At 44.8% G+C, this 19,669-nt stretch overlaps 1 protein-coding gene across 1 annotated transcript in view; it reads right to left on the bottom strand.

Moving 5' to 3' along the window:
• Window positions 1-2,224: 2,224 nt before the first annotated feature.
• PDK3 (pyruvate dehydrogenase kinase 3) overlaps window positions 2,225-19,669 on the bottom strand; it is a 90,896-nt gene continuing 73,451 nt past the window's right edge. Inside the window, exons 10-11 of the mRNA XM_029603090.1 lie at window positions 11,798-11,911; window positions 2,225-4,257 (exon numbers count right to left, since the gene is read on the bottom strand). Coding sequence (XP_029458950.1) covers window positions 4,117-4,257; window positions 11,798-11,911 — 255 coding nt within the window. The 3' untranslated portion in view covers window positions 2,225-4,116. The remainder of the gene's footprint in view (window positions 4,258-11,797; window positions 11,912-19,669) is intronic.

A 19,669-nucleotide genomic window follows, 5' to 3' on the forward strand; every position in this document is an offset into this window, starting at 1 on the left:
ATGTGCGCTGAAAACTAGCACAGTTTCTTAACGTCTAAGTTTGCTATGTTTAAGTTGAACCCAAAAGTTTACATTTCTAAAACCAATTCAAGTTCCAGAATTTGAGACTGATGCAGAAACAGCAGCTTTTTGTACTTTCAAAGTGGACTGCCGGGGACACAAAATGACCAAGGATTGCTCACCCCTGCATGTGCATTACTCCTGCAGAATCTCCAAGTCACATCTGCCCAGCTGGAAGCATTTCTTTCCTCTCACTCTCTGTTCAGTGACTACAGTTTCATAGGCAGAAGCTATGACCTCTCTGTTGAAAACATAAAAACATGGGCTAGCTGCTGTCCTATCTTGAGAAAGGAGACCACTGCCAGAGCTGAATGATCCAGCGCAAGCAAGCAGTAAGAGCAAGAGAGCATTGATCAGGCTGCCAAGCAGTTAAGACCCAAAGACAGGACTAGGAACATGCATGAAACCCCACCTCATATCCTAGCAGTGTCAAAAAACAGAGCAAATGACTGTGGATGCGAAGGACTTCTCAGTGCATCAGGTCACAAGTAAAAATTCCCAAAGCAAAACACTTCCATGATGGAGCACACTGTTTCTTAGACTGAGGAGAACAGACTTTTCTTTATTTTTTGCACTTAAACAAAATGCTGGCATCAGTATCTGGAAGAATTTCATTTCATCAGGAGTGTACTTTTATAATTAATTTACAAATATTATTTTACAACAATATAGGGTTGATGGTCAAAAACAGGTTTACTGAAAACTGTATTACAGTTCTTCAAAGAGTTAAATCTATTTGCTAGGGCTAAAAAGCAAAATCCTATTGAAAAAGTTGTGCCATCCGTTTCCTCCATTCAAGTTTCCATCCCTGCTGGAAACCTGAAAGGATCTACACAGCTTCATATGCAGAGCTACAAATGCTTTCAAAACTTAGCCCTTGTTTCGTTTCCCCAGTCGCCAGATCCTAGAAGGAGCTACTTATCAATAGGAATATGAGCAAAAACCAGACCCGGAATTCCAGTTGTACTGCTCCGTTTTAAAACCTAAAGATCTATTCATAGTACTGTTGACAATTTAACTACAGTTAGGGGTTTACAATGGAAGTGGAACAGCAACTTCACTTGATTGCTTATAACATTCTTGAGATATGTTAGGTCCGCATGATCAGGTCACAATTCCCAACGTTTTTCAGGAAGGTTGAAGATTACATTAGCAGTAAAAGGAGATACAGTATCTGTCATATCTTTACGTGCTTGGGAAGTTACCTTATTGCTCCATCTCTGAACACATCCTCCTATGAACATTCTCCAAACATGCTGTAATCCCATTCACACACGTAACAACTAAAATAGTACAGATAACCAACTTGTCTCCACCTAGATGAACTAGGGAACAGAATCGTCACATGTACCAGGTGAACCAGGCAAACAGCAAACGGGAAGGAAAGCCCAAGCAATGTCAGAAATCACACACAAAAAAAGCAAATACTAGACAAAAATATTTTTTATAAGAAACTGAAAAAGAAACTAGTCATGCAGAAAGCAATGACATGCCAGCTTGGCTATAAAGAACAGGCATAGTAATGACCTGTCTGCTTCCAACCTTAATGTGCCACATGCATACGCAATGAAAAAAATACAAATCATGGCTTTTGCACTGAAATACATTTAAGCAAAAATTTACCATGGTAAAGGTGCTATTCACAAGACTATACTATTACTTCAAACCAGAAATGCAGAAAATATACTCTGGAGGGTGTTGATCAGTGTACTCAAATCCATTCATGAATCTTTCATCTATCAAATATACTGCAAGGCTGTGTGCTTTTCACATTTTGAGAACACATAAATCAAAAAAGAAAAACAAAGACAGGTGGGTGTGAAATCTCAGATAGCTGGCCCATCACTAATGAAGGCCATGACCATGGGATGAGACGCAGCAATTGTACGGTTTCCAGGTCTGTGCCTTATGTACCATCTCAAGAGGCACAAGCACTCTCCTTTGTCACTGACGGACAAACACTGGGCCATGGAACAGCCAGCCACCGACATAGGTGCTTTAAGCACCTCAACACAATACATTACAGAAGCAGGACCACATACACCTGCAGCTATCCCTGCCTAACAATGCTGGCTAATTATATCAGTCTCTTTTCACAAAAATACATGGTCTTTTATAGAAGAATCTTCTACATAATTCAGCATGTCATCTACTTTGTCTAACCTGGTTTTTTTTTACACTTACAGGGCAGAGAGGCAGTCCTAGTACAAGCTTTCATCTGCCATGCATTTTATTCTCTTCACATCCCTATCGCGGGTTATGCAGGCTCCTGCTGAAGCTGTCTATGTGCTTAGTCATATTAAGAAGAGATCAGGAGTCTGCTGAGTGGTCTAGTTTCTGTGGTTTGAGTCATACAAGGCAATGCACTACCTCCATAGACAGTGATTTGCCTTATATGGGAACATTTTTACAGAAACAACAATTTGCCAAAAAATTGAAAAGAAATTCTTCCAATCAATATTCATTTTATCATTTGGCTTTCTTGTGCAAATCAACATTAATAAATTTTGATTATTTTTTTTTTAGCATGCCTTTACAAATGATGATCAAGGTGACTTACAGCATTATTAGTATTCGGGTACAATAAGTCCCTGTCCAAAACAGTTTACAACCTAAATGGGTACCTGAGATAAAGGGAGAGAAAGTGACATCCAAGATCACAAGGAGTATCAGTGAGAGAAGTGGGATTTGAACCCTGGTTTTCTGCCCATTGCTCTAACCACTAGGCCACATTTTAAACAAAAGTGTTAATGCACTTTCAGATTATATTTAGAAGCACTTAAGAGAGCATCAGTTTGCCATCTCCATAACCCTTTAAATAACTGAGCAACTCTACTCTCATACCACATAATGGAACCCAGTTTTTGTCCATCTGTAACACTACCATAGAGAGAGCATGGCACCCCACTTCTCATGTTGCCTATTGACTGGGGGACGGTGCACATATGCCCCATCTCTAAAGTCTCTGATTGATGGTGCAAATGGTTTGCTGCAATGGTGTCCACATACAACTCCAGGAAACATAGTGGCAGAAGTGGCAGCTCCTCCTCACGCTCCTGGCAGAACTTCTTACCTGCAGCCTCCTCCGGCCAGGTTACAAGGTGGCAGGACCTCAGATGACCTCAAGACATGATTTTGCTGGGTGACAAGTTGCCAGGTCCGCTATGTAAGTAGAGCTAGGGTGAGAGTGAGCTGCTGAGGAGCACTGTCTAACCGTCCCGAGGTTGTCAAGTTGCATGTGATCTGTTAAATCTCATCACAGTTGACAAACCTTTGATCCAAAAGGTATAAACCTTAAAGTGTTCAAAAAGGTTCTGCTAATAAGGGATATTGGGTTGGTTTCTTAATTTATCCAGTTTTTTGTATCCCAGCAATTTCTGGCACCAACACCCTTCATAAGTGCCATGAGCCACACCCTACCATTGCAGCATCAGTCCTTGGTTAAGGGGCACATACCACAGCTCCCTGGTGCAAGTGTACTCTTGAGCTGGTCCAACAAGGTCTGCAGTGTCCCCGATCCTGGTCAGCCCAAGAATTTAAACTTGGGTCCTCCAAATGGCAGCACATAGCACTGAAGATAGGCCATGGAACCAGCCCAGCAGATGTGCAATATTTTAAAAGATGTTACAGAAAACATTGCTTCTATTCTTGTGCACCACTGGAATCTGGGTATTCTATTGCATCAGACTGTAGTGTATGCTGCGGCTGCACAATGTCTGCAGCATCCACCACTGCCCCCACATCAAGCACAGGCTTATTTTGCTGTACAACTGTTATTCTAAGTGCAATCACAGTGCAAATCCCTTTTATGAGTATCACCCTTATCCAGGACATACAGCAAGTCAAACATTAAATGCACTCAAAGCCCCATTTATCAAGGCTTTCTTTCTATTCTCCGACTCTGGACCTTGAAAGGTCCCTGATTATATGCCCACAATTTTTTTTTTCAGTTTCAATGCCCTACACATCTAACGACAGAAAACTCAACTATAAATAAAACAGCCACTGAGATTCTTTCTGTAGGGTTAAAGCAGAAATGAGATGCTGAAAATTCTTCTAGTTGGCCTTGTATTTGGAAGCATCCCGGGGTTCACTGCTGGGATTGCTCCAGTCATCAGCTTCTGGTGTGGTCTTGTAGTGTCGCCATGCTGACTTATTGAAAACTGGAAGCCGTTCAAATGATTCACTGGAAAGAGCCTGCCAAAAAAGAAAGCCACACTAAACCTTTTCTGAGGATAGCTACAGAAAGGCAGTACATTAAGAGAATTAAATAAACTGTAAAGATATGCAAATGCCCTCGGGTGCTGCAAACACAGGGGGTTGTTTTGTATTTCATTAACGAGACAGACCATCACCTAAGCTTCCACAGGGATTTTTTATCCCAGACCTCTAGAGATACATGTACAACGAACTGTAGTTTACTTTAACCTACCTGAATTAAAGTTAACTAAAAATACTCTGCTACAGATGCTTAGGAGACTTTTTTTTTAGGAGAAAAGATTCTCTCTATACTTCAGGGTCTTTCTTCTAGGTGCCACACACTTGGCTGCCCTAATCAATGGCTTGAATGTAAATATTGTTAAGTGGCAAGAGATGACCATCCAGCCCTCTCATCTCTACAACATAATAAAAACAGGAGTTGGGCACATTTCTGGAAAGCAACCTTGAAGAACAATCCAAAATTAGACTCCAATGGAATACCAATTTGGACTAGTAGAGTTTGGTGAAGGTCCACAGTGAAGAAATCTTACTGCATGAAAGGAAAATTGGTTCTTACCTGCTAATTTTTGTTCCTGTAATACCACAGATCAGTCCAGACAAGCGGGTTTTATTCATCCCTACCAGCAGATGGAGGTAGAGAACAAAACTTTGGGCACTGCCACATATACGAGAGTGCCACCTGCAGTCCCTCAGTATTAATTGATACCCAAGCCAGGATAAGTAAAAATTAAAGAGCGAACGAGGCTCCCAATATGGATACCCCATACCAACTGAAACCCAATTTATAACAGCAAACTGAAAACTTGGCCAAAAATAGCAACTCTGCTTTGCAAACAAAATACATCAGTCTTTTGGCAGAGATCCTCAGGGCAGGTCTCTGGCCTGATCTGTGGTATTACAGGAATGAAAATTAACAGGTAAGAACCAATTTTCCTTTCCTGAACATACCCAGATCAGTCCAGACAAACGGGATGTATCAAAGCCCTCTTATACTGGGTGGGAACCCGAAAGACCCATTCGAAGAACACACTCCCCAAAAGGGGTTGTCTCCAGAGCCTGTACATCCAAATGGTAATGCTTGGTAAAAGTGTGCAATGAGGACCACACTGCAGCTCTACAGATCTCCTGTGGAGACACCAGCTGACACTCAGCCCAAGACGTCGCCTGGCGAGAAGAATGCGCTCTAAGCCCCACTGGAACCACTCTTCCTTTGGATACATAAGCTGCAGAAATAGCCTCTTTCAACCAACGAGATAAAGAAGCCTTAGACGCCTTTTCTCCCTTCTTTGCTCCCCCGAACAGGACGAACAAATGATCAGAACAACGGAAAGCGTAAGTGACTTTCAAGTAACGCAATACCACTCATCTCACATCCAAAAGATGAAGCTCTCGCCCCATCGAGGGATCCTGAGCCCAATCTGGAAACCCGGGCAACTCCACTGATTGTTTCACATGAAAAACAGACACCACCATAGGAAGAACTGAAGGTACCATTCACAAAGACACCTTATCCGAAGATATCCAGAGGAATGGATCACGGCAATAAAGCACCTGCAATTCCGAAATCCTTCTAGCCGAACAGATAGCTACCAAAAAGACCGTCTTCAGACTAAGGATCTTCAACAATGTCCGGTTCAGAGGCTCGAAAGGCTCCTCGCAAAGGGCCTGCAACACGAGATTGAGATTCCATTCCGGACAAATGCGACGCAGAGGTGGACGGAGATGCTTGATTCCCCATAGAAAATGCACCACATCCAGATGGGAAGCCAAGGCCTTCCCCTATACTCTCCCCCCTGAGAAAGCCGAAAACAGAAACCTGGACTCGAAGGGAACTATGGGCTAATTCTTTAGATAAATCCACCTGCAAAAAGGACAAAATATGGGACGCCGAAACCAGAAGAGGGTCCAAGCCCTGTTGTCCACACCAGGTCTCAAATACCTTCTATACCCTAGAATAGGCTAACGAGGTAGAAAGGCGTCTCTCTTGGAAAAGCGTGGAAATCACGGGTTCCGAACACCCTCTCACACGCAATCGCCTCCTCTCAAAAGCCAGGTTGAGAGACAGAAGCGATCCTCCCGATCGGAAAATATGGGACCCTGACGAAGGAGATCCGGTAGGTGGGTCAGGCGTAGCTTTCCATCCACTGCCAGAAGCACCAGATCCGCAAACCACTGGCGGCGAGGCCACTCTGGAGCCACCATTATCACTGACCCTGCGTGGCCCTCTACTCGCCTGAGCACCTTCGCTATCAGCAGCCATGGAGGGAAGACATACAGGAGGACCCCAGTCGGCCACAGACATACCAGGGCATCGAGCCCCACTGCCCCGGACGCCCTTCCGCAGCTGAAGAACATTTGCGTCTTGGTATTGAGACTCATTGCCATGAGATCGAACTGCGGCGTCTCCCACCGCTCGCAGAGGAGCTCCCAGGCCCTTGAGAGAGTTCCCACTCCCCCAGATCCAACTGTTGCCAGCTGAGGTAATCCGCTTGGACGTTGTTGACTCCTGGGACGTGGGAGGTGGCGATTCCCTCGAGATGAAGCTCTGCCCACTCGAACAGCAGCTGAGCCTCCTGCGCTACCGCGGGACTCTTGGTTCCCCCCTGGCGGTTCATGTAAGCCACTGTGGTCGAGTTGTCCAAGAAAATTTGCACCATCCAATCGCGGACCAAGGGTAGAAACTGCTCCAGAGCTCTGCGTACTGCTCTCATCTCCAGGTGATTGATGGAACATGCCTGCTCCGACGTCAACCAAAGGCCCTGAGCAGACTTGCCCAGACAAACCATCCCCCAGCCTCGAAGACTGTCATCCGTGGTGACCATCACCCAATCCGGGACCTCGAGAGGCATCCCCTTCTCCAGATTGCTCTGCGTCATCCACCAGGCCAGACTGGACCTGGCCGGTTCTGTCAGAGACAGGGGCAGAAAATATTGTTGCGACAGAGGATTCCAACGGGACAACAATGCTCTTTGCAGAGGCCTCAAGTGGGCAAACGCCCAGGGCACCAGTTCCAACGTGGATGCCATCGAGCCCAGGACCTGTAAATAATCTCAGACCTTCGGCACCTGTAGACGAAGCACACGCGTTACCCGCCCCTGAATCTTGTTCACCCTGTCGTCTGTAAGAAACACTCTGCTCCGCTGGGTGTCGAAACAAGCTCCCAAGTACTCGAGGGAACAGGAGGGGGATCAGATGACTCTTCTGCACATTGATAACCCAGCCCAGAGATTCCAGGAGTGACCGAACACGGACCGCACACACTCCTCTAGTGACTTCGCCTGGATCAGCCAGTCGTCCAAGTATGGGTGTACCAGAAATCCCTCTACTACTACTACCATTACTTTCGTAAAAGTCCGCGGGGCTGTGGCCAGCCTGAAAGGAAGCGCTTGAAACTGATAGTGCTGTCCCAGAACCATGAATCTGAGAAATTTCTGGTGCTCCTGACGGATGGGGATATGAAGATAAGCCTCAGTGAGATCCAGAGATGCCCAAAACTCTCCTCCCCGTACCACTGCAATGTCTCCATCCGAAAACGTGGTACCTTCAAACCCTGGTTGACTATCTTCAAGTCTAAGATAGGTCAGAACGTGCCTTTCTTCTTGGGCACCACGAAGTAGATGGAATATCTGCCTTGCCCCTGTTCAGACATTGGTACCGGCACAACCGCCTCCAAACTTAACAACCGTGAAGCGTCTCCTGGACCACTATCCGCTTGCTTCAGGAAAGACATCGTGACTCCAGAAAGCGAGAAAATTCTAAGGCGTAGCCGTTTCTCACCATGCTCAAGACCCACTGGTCGGAAGTTATCTTGGTCCACTCCCCGTAGAACCGGGCCAGCCTGCCCCCGATTACCATTGATGATGAGTGGACCTGCCGGATCTCATTGTGAGGACTTATTGCCACCTACTTCCTGGGTGGATCCGCCACTAGATGTCCTTCCAGACCCCCCAAAAGGACTGTTGTCTGTGCGAGGACTGTCTTTGGGCAGAGGACCTTGGTTGATGAAAACGTCTCGACTCCCGAAAGTGAGGCCGAGAGGAGAAACGTTTCCGGCCAGACTGGCGATCCTCTGGCAGCCTATTGCCCTTCGTCTCTCCCAGCGACTTCATCAGATGATCGAGATCCTCACCAAATAGCAGCTTCCCCTGAAAAGATTACAGAGCTGCGATTTTGACGACAAGTCCGCTGACCAGTTACGTAGCCACAAGTGTCTTCTGGACGCCACCACCGACACCATAGCATGGGTCGTGATTCTCACTAGGTCATACGAGGCATCCGCGCCATGGGCCACCCCCGCCTCCAGGTGGGCCGCCTGGACTGGGGAAAGAGACCCGGAGGCCAACTGCTCCTGCGGCTTCTGGATCCAATACAAACAGGCCCGCTGCATCAGGCTTGCACAGACCGCCACTCGCAGGCCGAGCCCCAGGACCTCAAAAGCTCGCTTGAGATGCACTTCCAACTTCAGATCCTAAACATCCTATAGGGCAGAAGCACCAGCAACTGGGATAGTTGTCTTCTTAGTGACTGCCGAAACTGCTGCATCCACCTTCGGGACCTTGAGAACATCCAAATGGTCCTGCAGAAGGGGATAAATCTTGAACATCGCCCTAACACTCGCAGACCCGAGTCGGGGGAATCCCACTCTCGGTTGATCAACTTCTGGATTTTCATCGGAATTGGGAAAGCGCTGGGGGGGGGGGGGGGGGGGGGTGTGTCTCCTCAGGCCATCCAGAACCGGATTAACACCCTCAGCATCTGAATCCTCCAGGGTGAGCTTAATTTCCAACTCCTCCAACATCTGAGGTATGAATGGGGGAAGCTCCTCTCTTTTGAAAAGACTGTTTAACCTCGGATCATCTCCTTTAGCCTCCGGACCCTCCGAAGTCCCCTGGATCCAGAGGGGAACCCCCAATCGGGTCCTCATTCCGATTGTCGTCCGAGGAAACCTCATCCTCCTCCTTAGACTCATCCAAGTCTTCCAAGGCCGATTCCAAGCTCGCTAGACGTCCCTCGGGAGGCAGAATTCGCGATCCCGCAGCACCGTTTAGCCAAGACCGCTGGGCTTTCTGTGACATCGCACTTACCTGTCTGCCTAGTCAGGAAGGCCTTGTGCAGCAAAAGTACAAATTCGGGAGAAACCCCCCCCCCCCGGGCCCCCAAAGGGCGTTTGGGGCTGCTAGGGCCCGAGACATCCAGGCCTTTCACCCTCAGTTGAACCATGGGGAACAGGAGCAGAAGGGACCCCCCCAGAACCCCCCCCCTTCTCTGGATCCACCTCCTCGGCCATAGCCACTCCCTCCTGCGCCTTAAGCACCACCGCCGCGGTCCACAAAAGGCTCCGTGGCTTTGATTGCCTCTCTGATCCCCCCTCCAGCACACTCCGTGCAGAGGAGGTCGTCATTCAGGCAGACCGACGGGCTCCCACAAGCCCTGCAGGCCTCCCTGCGCTGCCTGTCAGTCATGTAATTCAGCAACCAAAAAATAAATGCAAAAACAAGAACCAACAAGCAATTTTCTAGCCGACTGCGTTGCCACGCGGCCCGGAATGGGGGGGGGGGAGGGGCACACCACGCAGCAGCTGACAAACCCTGAAGAGGGCGCACTGCCCCAAAAACGTGCCGCCAGCGAGCTGAACAAGTCGCAGCTGCGGCTGAAAAATCGCGAAGCTCAATCGGCAGGGCAGCCAGCCCCCACCGGAGGAAAATCGGCCCGACCGGGACCACCCACCTTCAAAGACTCTCCCGATCCGCCTTCTTACTATGAGGCCTGCACCCAATGATCCTGCAGAGGTGACTGCCTGCCAGACAGCTCAGTCTGCCTGCTAGCTGCTGCTGTCGCAAAGCAGACAGTTGCGGGTTTCTTTTTTTTTTTTAAACAAAAATCTTAAAGAGCCAGGCACACAGGAAAGTAATCCCCCAAAAAGAAAAGACTAAGGGAACTTCCCTGCTCCTGGTCCGGCGGAGGGGCTTCAGTCCCACCACGGAAACCAGACCACTGGCTGTCAGTGGTCCCGGGGTTGCGGGCTGAAGCTGGTCAGGGGCATCCAACACCACGCTCGCCCGGCTCAACCCGAGGGACGACCCTTTTTCAGGAGCCTGCCACCTTGGGGAGCAATCTTCCTCAATATATCCAGTCAGTCAGGACTGCAGGGTTAGCACCTCTACCATCTGCTGGAGGTAGAGAAATACTGAGAGACTGCAGGTGGCACTCTCGTATATGTGGCAGTGCCCAAAGTTTTATTCTCTACCTCCATCTGCAGGTAGGGATGAATAAAACCCGCTTGTCTGGACTGATCTGGGTATGTTCAGGAAATGGATGCAAGATCAGCAAAGACATCACCATGGTCTAAATGTGCCCTTCAGATTCATGCCAGCCAGGGTAAAACAGTAAGAAATGCAGCCAGGAAGCTAGCTGACCAGATATGTTTCTTTACAAAACTAAAATAAAATGAATGTTAGAATGGACTGTAAAAGAAATTCCATGGTGAGCTGTAGGCAGGAAAGCAAGCAAACTAGAAAATATTTAATCAATAAATGAAAACTAAAGTAAAGGATGAGATGAGAGGCAGTCAAGGAAGGAAGAGATGTCCCAAGGATGGAGGTAAAAAAGATGCACCAGCACCTCCATGAGAAAGGGAATGAGCTGGCAGAGTGCCCTCTGCAGCAGGTTCACAATATCTTTTAAATTCTAACCTCACTGGAAGCTTTGCTGGCAGTAACCCATCACTATAACTATGCTAGTAAAAATTATTTCAGGAGGCCAGACTAGTTAAGTTGGAAAAATTCCAGTCCCAGAGACACTGCACAGAGGCCCACTGTGTACCCTCTGCCCCCATAATCCATGGGGCATTATTACCTCCAAGCCTGTACGCTTGTGACAACCCCCTATTTTCCCAGCTTTCCCATCCTTCCCTGCTAACGCTTCCCAAACTCCCCATGGCAACCTTTATCTGCTCCTGGCTGTCCTGCCTCTCTCTTCTGGCCATTGCTCAGTACATCATCTATGAGGCCTGTTTAATGCAACATATGATGTGTATGCAGAGTAGGCCTCACACATGCGCAGGTCACAGACAGATGGCTAGGACTTGGACATAAGGAGTTTTTTCCCCCCCAAGAAAGGAAAAACGGAAAAATTTGTGTCCAGGGTCAGGTGGCACAAAAATGGTTGATGGACTTTACCCGCATCACAAAGCCAAAATACAATATCTATTTTCTGACCAACTGGTGTGCTCTAAGGAAAAACCCAGAATTGGGACAACTGAGCTAACCAAGCTCAGGAACATTTGGAGAAGTTGTCACTAACTTCCAATCCTAAAGGACTTTTTCCATCAGCTTTTCAACAAATATACCTAAACTATTTGTATAATCTGATCTCGGCATCAGGCCAATTTGCTTAATTTTGAAATCCTGAATACCAGGCCTGGGTGCAGATCTTGAAGGACAGCAGTGCACACCACCTGCTCTACAAAAAGGGCAGCAGTTCCCCACATACAATTTTTAGATGTTACATGCGTTACCTTTAAATAAATGACCGCATCAGTTCCCACGCCCTCCATCGAATACAGTTTAAGGTCCCCTTGGAAATACATGGCATAGAGACGAGAAATTGGCAATCCGTAGCCAAATCCAGCCTACAAAAAGCAATTTACAAAAGAAGTTCAACCCTGGCAAAACATAACACTAAAAGTAGGATGAAACCAATCACTGTATAGTAAAAAAGTCTTTATTTAACACAATATTGAATAAAGTACTCTTGCCCAACTCTGTCCGAGTTTCGCCTTAATAAGAGGCTGCGTCAGGGGTTTCGCAGTGAATCCAACATGCACGGTCTAATCAGGAGCCAAGATGCTGGGGGTGGTGAGAGGTGAACGCGCAGGAGAAACAATTGCAGTGTTGCAGTTTCTTATACTCTCTAGCTTGATGTTCAGTGATTATACATATGATGACTCATTTATGAAAGAACAATACCAATAACATCGTTTTCTTGTGCACTGAAGCAAGGTTGGTCGCACATAATCACCCCTACAACAGAAAGATTAGACCGTGCATGGTGGACTTACTGCGAAGCTCCTGATGCAGCCTCTTAAGGTGAAACTTGGCCAAAGTTGGGCAAGAGTATTTTTTTCAATATTGTGCTAAAGACTTTTTTTATTTTTTACTATACAACGATTGGTCTCACCTACGTTTGTTGCATTCTGCAATACGAGACCATCCTCTGCTTCTTTTTGTTTTGATTTAAAACATATCACTAGCCAAAACTGCCATCATTTCCAAAAAAACCCCCCCAAAAAAGTGAAACTACTTACCTCTCTGAATGCAATTGATCACCAGTTACAGCAATGGGCAATGATATACAATAGCACCAGTTACATAAATAAGTAACATCTGATGGCATGGTGCCAGAGCTTCCCCATAATCTCTCTGCACATGTAACAAACTTTACCTCTGTACTTAATGTAATCAGTTCAACTCCATGGGGCCGATGCCGAAAAGTGCAGTCAGTCAAACACGCCTTTCTGCCTGCCCGTCACCACACATTTCCTGCACGCAAAACTTACTGCCGTTGCAGCAAGGAGTTTTGCACAACAGAAAATGTGCATTGCAAAACGGGAGTACTGCTTAGTGCCCTCGCATGAAACCCCATGCAAATGAGGGCATTAAGCAGTACTCCCCGATGCAAACTCTGTCCTGGCCAAATGCGGTCTCTCTTGGCACTGGAAACCTAACCCCTGGCCAGAGATGGAATTAAGTTTCCAGTGCTAATGCGCTGGCACTTAAATCTTCTGAAATAAAGTAAAAAAAAACAAAACAAAAAACAAGAAAATCGCACATGCTACCACCACTTAAGACTTACAGTATGGACTTATCTGGCTAAGTGGCAGCAGCAGCTAACGGGAATGCTTCAGCCTGTCAGGGAACCCCACCCTCCCAGAGTTGAAATGTTTTACACTAAATGCACTTTTTTTTTTTTTTTTTTAAATTCCCGATTCATTTGAATAGCATTAGTTCACTGCATCAGGAGCTAAAAAGAAAAGTGTAATCTGGGCATTAAAAATATACACTGAAATCCAGTGCACAGTGATTTAACGTGATTACTGCTTCGGCTCCTAGGAGAGGAGGGAGGGTTTGTATGACTGCTGAGAACACCTGTTACAGGTAAGCAACTTTGCTTTTTCTGAAGACAAGCAGTTCACTGAGTCACCATACAGGGGAACTCCCTAGCCAAGGGCTAACTAAAATAAGGTGAACCAACAACAAAAGCCACACTAAAAGGGTGGAACAATTATTTTTGGCAAATTAAAACTTTAAACAGAAGACCGCCTTAAATGAAAAAAATGGGCCACAGTGAGGCTGGAATTGGGCTCTAACCCTAAAGAGGACTTTCCAAACCTGCTGTCTAAACCAGTGGTTCTCCACCTTTTTCCCATCGTGACACACCTGACAGACCACGCTCACATGTGTAACACACTTGCTCATTACACTTCACGGCGGAAATAAAAAAAATAAAGGTCCAGTATTACTTTTATTGCTAAGAATGACACAAGGGAAAGATAAGTATTGTGTCTGAACAGAAATTACATAAATAGTAATTCTCCCATACCAGAACAGTGCCAACTTCCAGCACTCAAACAGTAACCACCTTACCTAAGAAAAGGCAACACTGAAAATATTATACCAGGGCTTAAGACACCGATACACCTCCTATTAAGAAAACGGAACAAGCCAGGCTGCTATAGAGCCCTACACAGAAACTACACGCCAGCAGAAACCTCATCCTCATGTCCTGGGAGAATAGCTAGATAACTTATCCAGCTAAGTCTGGCTGTGCCAGAGAGCAGTCCTAAAGCTAGACGCATAAGTTTATCCTGCTGACTAGGACCTTATACAGTTATATTCTGTGGAGTGCCTAAACAGCAGTACCCCGCTCAATATCCCGGACTAGTTATCCAGCTAACTTTAGGTTGATAACTTGTGCACACACCATGCTGCTGAACATCAGGCTCTAAGTTCTTACCTGTTAACAGGTGTTCTTCATAGATGACAGTGGGTAATTTTTTTTTTTTTTAGATTTATATTCCACTTTTCACACCTTTTTTTCAGCACTTGAAAGCAGATTACATTCAGGTACTGTAGGTATTTCATCAAACACACACAAGGTTCAGAAAAGCCTAGAAGGTGTTTTTGAGCATGCGTGAATGTTCCTGTGCCGGTGCCAATGCGCAAGCTTCCTCATATATAAGCTAAAAACCAGCTCCAAATGGGGAAGGAGGTTTGTGTGGGCAATTATCCTATGGAGAACACCTGTTACAAATAAGCAAGTTCATTTTTCCCATTGACATGTGGGATGATTAGCCACCCAAATGGGAATCACTAGCCAAGGATTGCCTTCCAACAAAAAAAGGAAAAATAATGAACTGCCAATGGGTAAGTTCACATATTTTTGTTAGGGAAAGCCCTGTTCCAGTTTTAAATAATTTAAGTTTCTTTTCTCTAAGGAAGACAATCCGAACTAAGAGTATTTCTGCTCTTTGCCACTGGATGACGTCACCCACTTGTGTGGCTGATATATTCTGCCTGTTGACAGATAAATGTGTTCCGTGTTGGCACCAGATGACATCAGTCTGTGTATGGCATGTAAGATGCTCACCCACACACTGAAAAGCCGAGTGCATGGGCAGTTATCTTACCTGGTGTGCAGCATGACTGCTCGAAGCAAGTAGAATCCTGTGCCCTCCACATGCTAGAATACAGGCTTATAAAGAAGCAGGAAGAATGTGAGGATTCCCATTCAAAGCATGGCAATGCACTGGGTGAAAGCAATATCAGATTCAATTTGAAACCAAAAAAGTTGAAAGAATGGAATAGCAGAGGAGCATAACAACTCCGGACTCCTTTAAAGGTGGTTGGTTAGAGGCCGATAGTATTTGCTTGTTACTGAATATATATATATCTGGAAGAAACGCTTAAAGCAGACAATTGTCGAAATGGAGCCTCACTGGAGTGACAGCCGTGGCTGCTAAATATTGCATTTAGAGTAGAATTCAGAGGGAAGCAGTTGAGTTCAGATGTTCAACATTTGATAAGTGCACTTTTAATGAATAAATGGCATGACATTTTATTGATGGGAAAAGCTCAAAGGGAAGCACTGGGAAACTTTTTATGATACGAAGCTTTCAAGAATAGGGTGCAATGATGAAACAGAATGTATGAAAATTTCAATATTAAGCACACTGATATGAACATTTGCAAACATTTAAGATGCAACTGGCTTACAAATTAAAAAAAACAAAAAAACAAAACTCAGTTTACAAAAATGCTGTCAGAATAATTTTGGTTAAAAATCTCTTTACAAACTACTGTGCCTTGTAAAACGAATATACCCTTGTTCATTTTTCACGTTGTCTAAAATATACAAATCAAAATGCATTAAAGTAGGAGTTTGCTTCACTAATCTATACAACATATTCTACTCTTTCATCATGCAAGAACAATTATAGAAATATTTCAAAAGTAATTAAGAATAAAAAACAAAAAAAAGTCTTGATCGTATGAGTCTCCACACCCCTTGACAATACTGGGTGGAAACCCTTTCTGCAGCAACAGCCAAGAGTCGTTTAGGATAAGTGTCTCTTCCAATGCAGCTGTTTTCCATTCTTCTTGCAGAAGACTCAAGCTCTCTTTTGTTGGGCTGGAGATCGTCCATGGACTGTGGTCTTCAAGTTTGCTATTGGATTCAGGTCTGGGCTTTGACTGGGGCACTCGAGGACATTCACCTTTTTTTTGTTGAGCCACTCCATTGTTGCTTTTGCTTTCTGCTTTAGATCAGTGTCTTGCTGAAAGGTTTCTTTTCTCCCCAGTCCCAGGTCTAAGGCAAACTGGAACAGATTTTCCTTTGCACCATCTTTTTTTTCAGTCTTCACAAGCCTCCTTGTCCCCACAGCTGCAAAGCATCCCACCACAATACTGCCACACCATGCTTTACTATAGGGATGGTGTAAGCAGAGTGATGTGCTGTATTTGCTTTACGCCACACTTATTTATGTGATTTATAAATGCTTACGCTTAGCATTGAGACTAAAAAGTTCCATTTTGGTGTCATCAGATCACAAAACATTCTTCCACATGCATGCAGTGTCCCCGAAGTGCTTTCTTCAGCAGTGGCTTCTTTCTTACCACCTTCCCCTATAGGCCATGTTTTTCGAGTAATCTTGAAACTGTTGAATAATCAACATTTTCTTCAGTCTCAGTCAGACTCTTCTGTAGCTCTTATAAATAAATCCTAGTGCCCCACAATAGTTTTCTTACCCAGGCTACAGACTTTGGAGGGACTGCCTAATTGCAGCAGTGAATGCAGACAAGGCCATGTTAAAATGGTTTCCACTTTAAAATGATGGACCTGACAGTGCCTCAAGAGATATTCAAACACAAATTTTCTTATAGTGTTCCCTCTATCTGTACTTTTTGAGTACAATTATCCTGGAGTTCTTTCGACAGCTCCTTGGTTCAGCATGTTTTGACCTTTGCTTCAAATTCCCTTCATACAACAGAAACAGCTTGGCTCTTCCATCTAGGAGTATTCGAATCAGGTCAACTACTGTGACTGGATACAGGTGGGTGCTATTTAACTTATTATTGGCCTTGTTAAGGCAATTTTTGGATCAGATTTGAAGGCACATCAGTGAGCCATGACACACTGGTTTACAGGCTGCTTGATAAAATCTTTTAAAAATGTATGGATATTGCTTACAATAAGATTTGAATAATGTGATATTTAAGCTAGGGACATTACAAGATGCCATTACCCATTTATGAGACTTAGTAAACTGCTTGCCTTCAGGGAAAGAATGGTTGCTTACTTTTAAACAGGTGTTCTCTGTAGACAGCAGAATAAATCTGATACACAAGTGAGTAGGCACTAGCTTGATGGTGCTCAGATGGAAAAGCTCTCTCAGAGCTCATTTTTTTCTGAGCACATTCAGATCTTACCATGCAGCTGTCCACCGCACAAGTCTTCTCAGTCTTCATAGCAGGCCAGCCTTCAACTTTAATGGGAGGGACTGTGTAGCTGATTTATCCTTCTGTCGATACAGAATGTTTTCTCCATGGACAAGTGAGATAAAGTCAGCCACACAAGAGATTCCCAAGCTGAGAGTTGCTTAATTTATCCAAGCATTGTAATTACTGCTTATGGCTGGAGAGTAGGGTTGAAGATATTCAACATTTTAAAACCTCCTGACAAAGTATTTCTAGGCAGTAATGAGTTGTAAAAGTAGAAGACCAAGTTGCAGCGTTGCAGATATCTTCTATGAAGCGGAATGAAGATGTGCCAAGGAAGCATGGCTTTCCCTTTATTTTGAAGATATAACCTCAATTGATTGTAGTAATAAGTGATGAAATCAGATATCCAAGTGGACAGAGCTTGCTTTGTAACTGATACCCCTTGCTTAATTGGGTTGAAAGAAAACAAAGGAGTTATGAAGACTTTGTGTAACATTTTATTCTGTCTAAACAGAATAATAAAGCTGTCTTCTGCAGTACAGTGTATGAAGAGTTTGCTTGCCCTTATGGGCATGTGGTCTGGAAAAGAACATTAGTAATACAATGGATTGTTTAAATTAAACTGGGAGACCACTTTTGATAGAAATTTGGGATATGTCTTCAAAGCTACACTACTGCAGAAGATGTGAGTATATAGAGTGTATGAGCCTAGAGCTTTTAATTAGTGCCCTCTTTGGACAAAAGTTACCACTACTGAAAGTAGAACTTTCCAGGAGAGGAACCTTACATCTGTTGAGGCTTCATAGACTGAACAAGGAACTTTGTTGTTGAGGAACATTGCAAAAAGGTCCAGTTGTGGAATGCCCCAAAGCTGAAAACCCTCCTGCACTATTTATGTAATGAAAAGTCGTGTGGTTGAAGCAAACAACTTAATATGACTATCTGATTTTGCTCTCCAGGCAGGTAAATATTTGATTTGATTTATATTCCGCTTTTTGACACTTTAAAGCGCATTATATTCAGGCACTGTAGGTATTTTCCTATCCCCAAAGGGCTTGCATAGCCAGAACACACACTCCTTGAGAAACTGCCCATTTCAAAGTCCATTCTGTTTCCAAGCAAAGCCTTAAGAACCCATTACCTTCTACTTGTTGATGTAGAACATTGCTATCTAGTTGTCTATTTGGATCAATAGAACCTTGTTCTTCAGCCATGGAGTGAATTGAAAATTGATCTCAATTTCAAATCATTAACTCTAGCAACCGCAACAATAGTGTTGGCCTGGCTACATCCTTCCCTTCCCCCAAAACCTTACATAAAACACCAATATGTAATAACACCCCACCACAGCAATTACAACAGAGGCATGTTAATTGAATATAAAAGGCCACAGCTTTATTCAACAATATGTTTTTAACATATTTTGGAGGCTCCTAACAACATGTGCCAAACAGTAAACTCTGGCCCTTTAAGCTGGTTGTGACATCATCCTGCTGCGACTGCTCCCCCCCCCCCTTGACCACGTCAATGGTAGCACTGAGGAACAGTGCACACAGTAGAGGAGGAGGAGGATTGTCAGGAGGAGTGAGCCACACGTGAGGTACCATGCCCCTGGAGTTCCACCTGTGATCAGACCGTAAAGAGGTCTCCATCTGCGGCGCCCACTTACAGGTGGGCTCCGGGTATGGGGAACAAGCCCATGTATTTATACAAAGTATTCTTTCTTTGAATGATTGGGTCACTTAGGAGCAGAGGCCTCTCAGATGAGCTCTCCAATCACCACCTGAAGCATCTATAGTAAGAATTTCTTGAAACTGTGGTCTGTGAAAAAGTTGATCTTTTAAACAGATTCAAGAGGTCTAACCACCAATTAAGAGTTGATAAAAATCGACAGATATCTTCACTTTGACACTACTGAAGATGCTGGTTCCATTGTAACTTCAGATACCATAAAGGTTGTTTCATGTGGAGATGGGCAAAATAAGCAACATGAACTGCTGCTGCCATATAGCTTAACATCTTCATGAAGAGCTCAGCAAGAACTTGTTGCTGTTTTATGACATTCAGGATTATTTTGGACAATTCATCTGTTCTTTGCTGAGGCAGACACACTTTCCCCTTCAATGTGCCTATGTGCACACCTACAAAACTCAGCAGTACTATTTGCCTTGACCTTATCCTCCAACAATTGTGGGAAATATAAGCTTTGCCAGCAGGCCAATTTGGGGTTTAAACACTAACTTCCCTGACATTTGCCTGAATAAAAGCATCACTTGTGCTTAAGTCTCTGCCTAGGAAAGGATACCTGACTTCATGTATTTCTCTGGCTTATAATTAATCCTGTTAGCCTGAAAGAGGGGCTGGGTGTTCCCTAGTCAGAGGCAGGACAA

The sequence above is a fragment of the Rhinatrema bivittatum genome, chromosome 5 (assembly GCF_901001135.1).
Source record: "Rhinatrema bivittatum chromosome 5, aRhiBiv1.1, whole genome shotgun sequence".
Classification (NCBI taxonomy): domain Eukaryota; kingdom Metazoa; phylum Chordata; class Amphibia; order Gymnophiona; family Rhinatrematidae; genus Rhinatrema; species Rhinatrema bivittatum.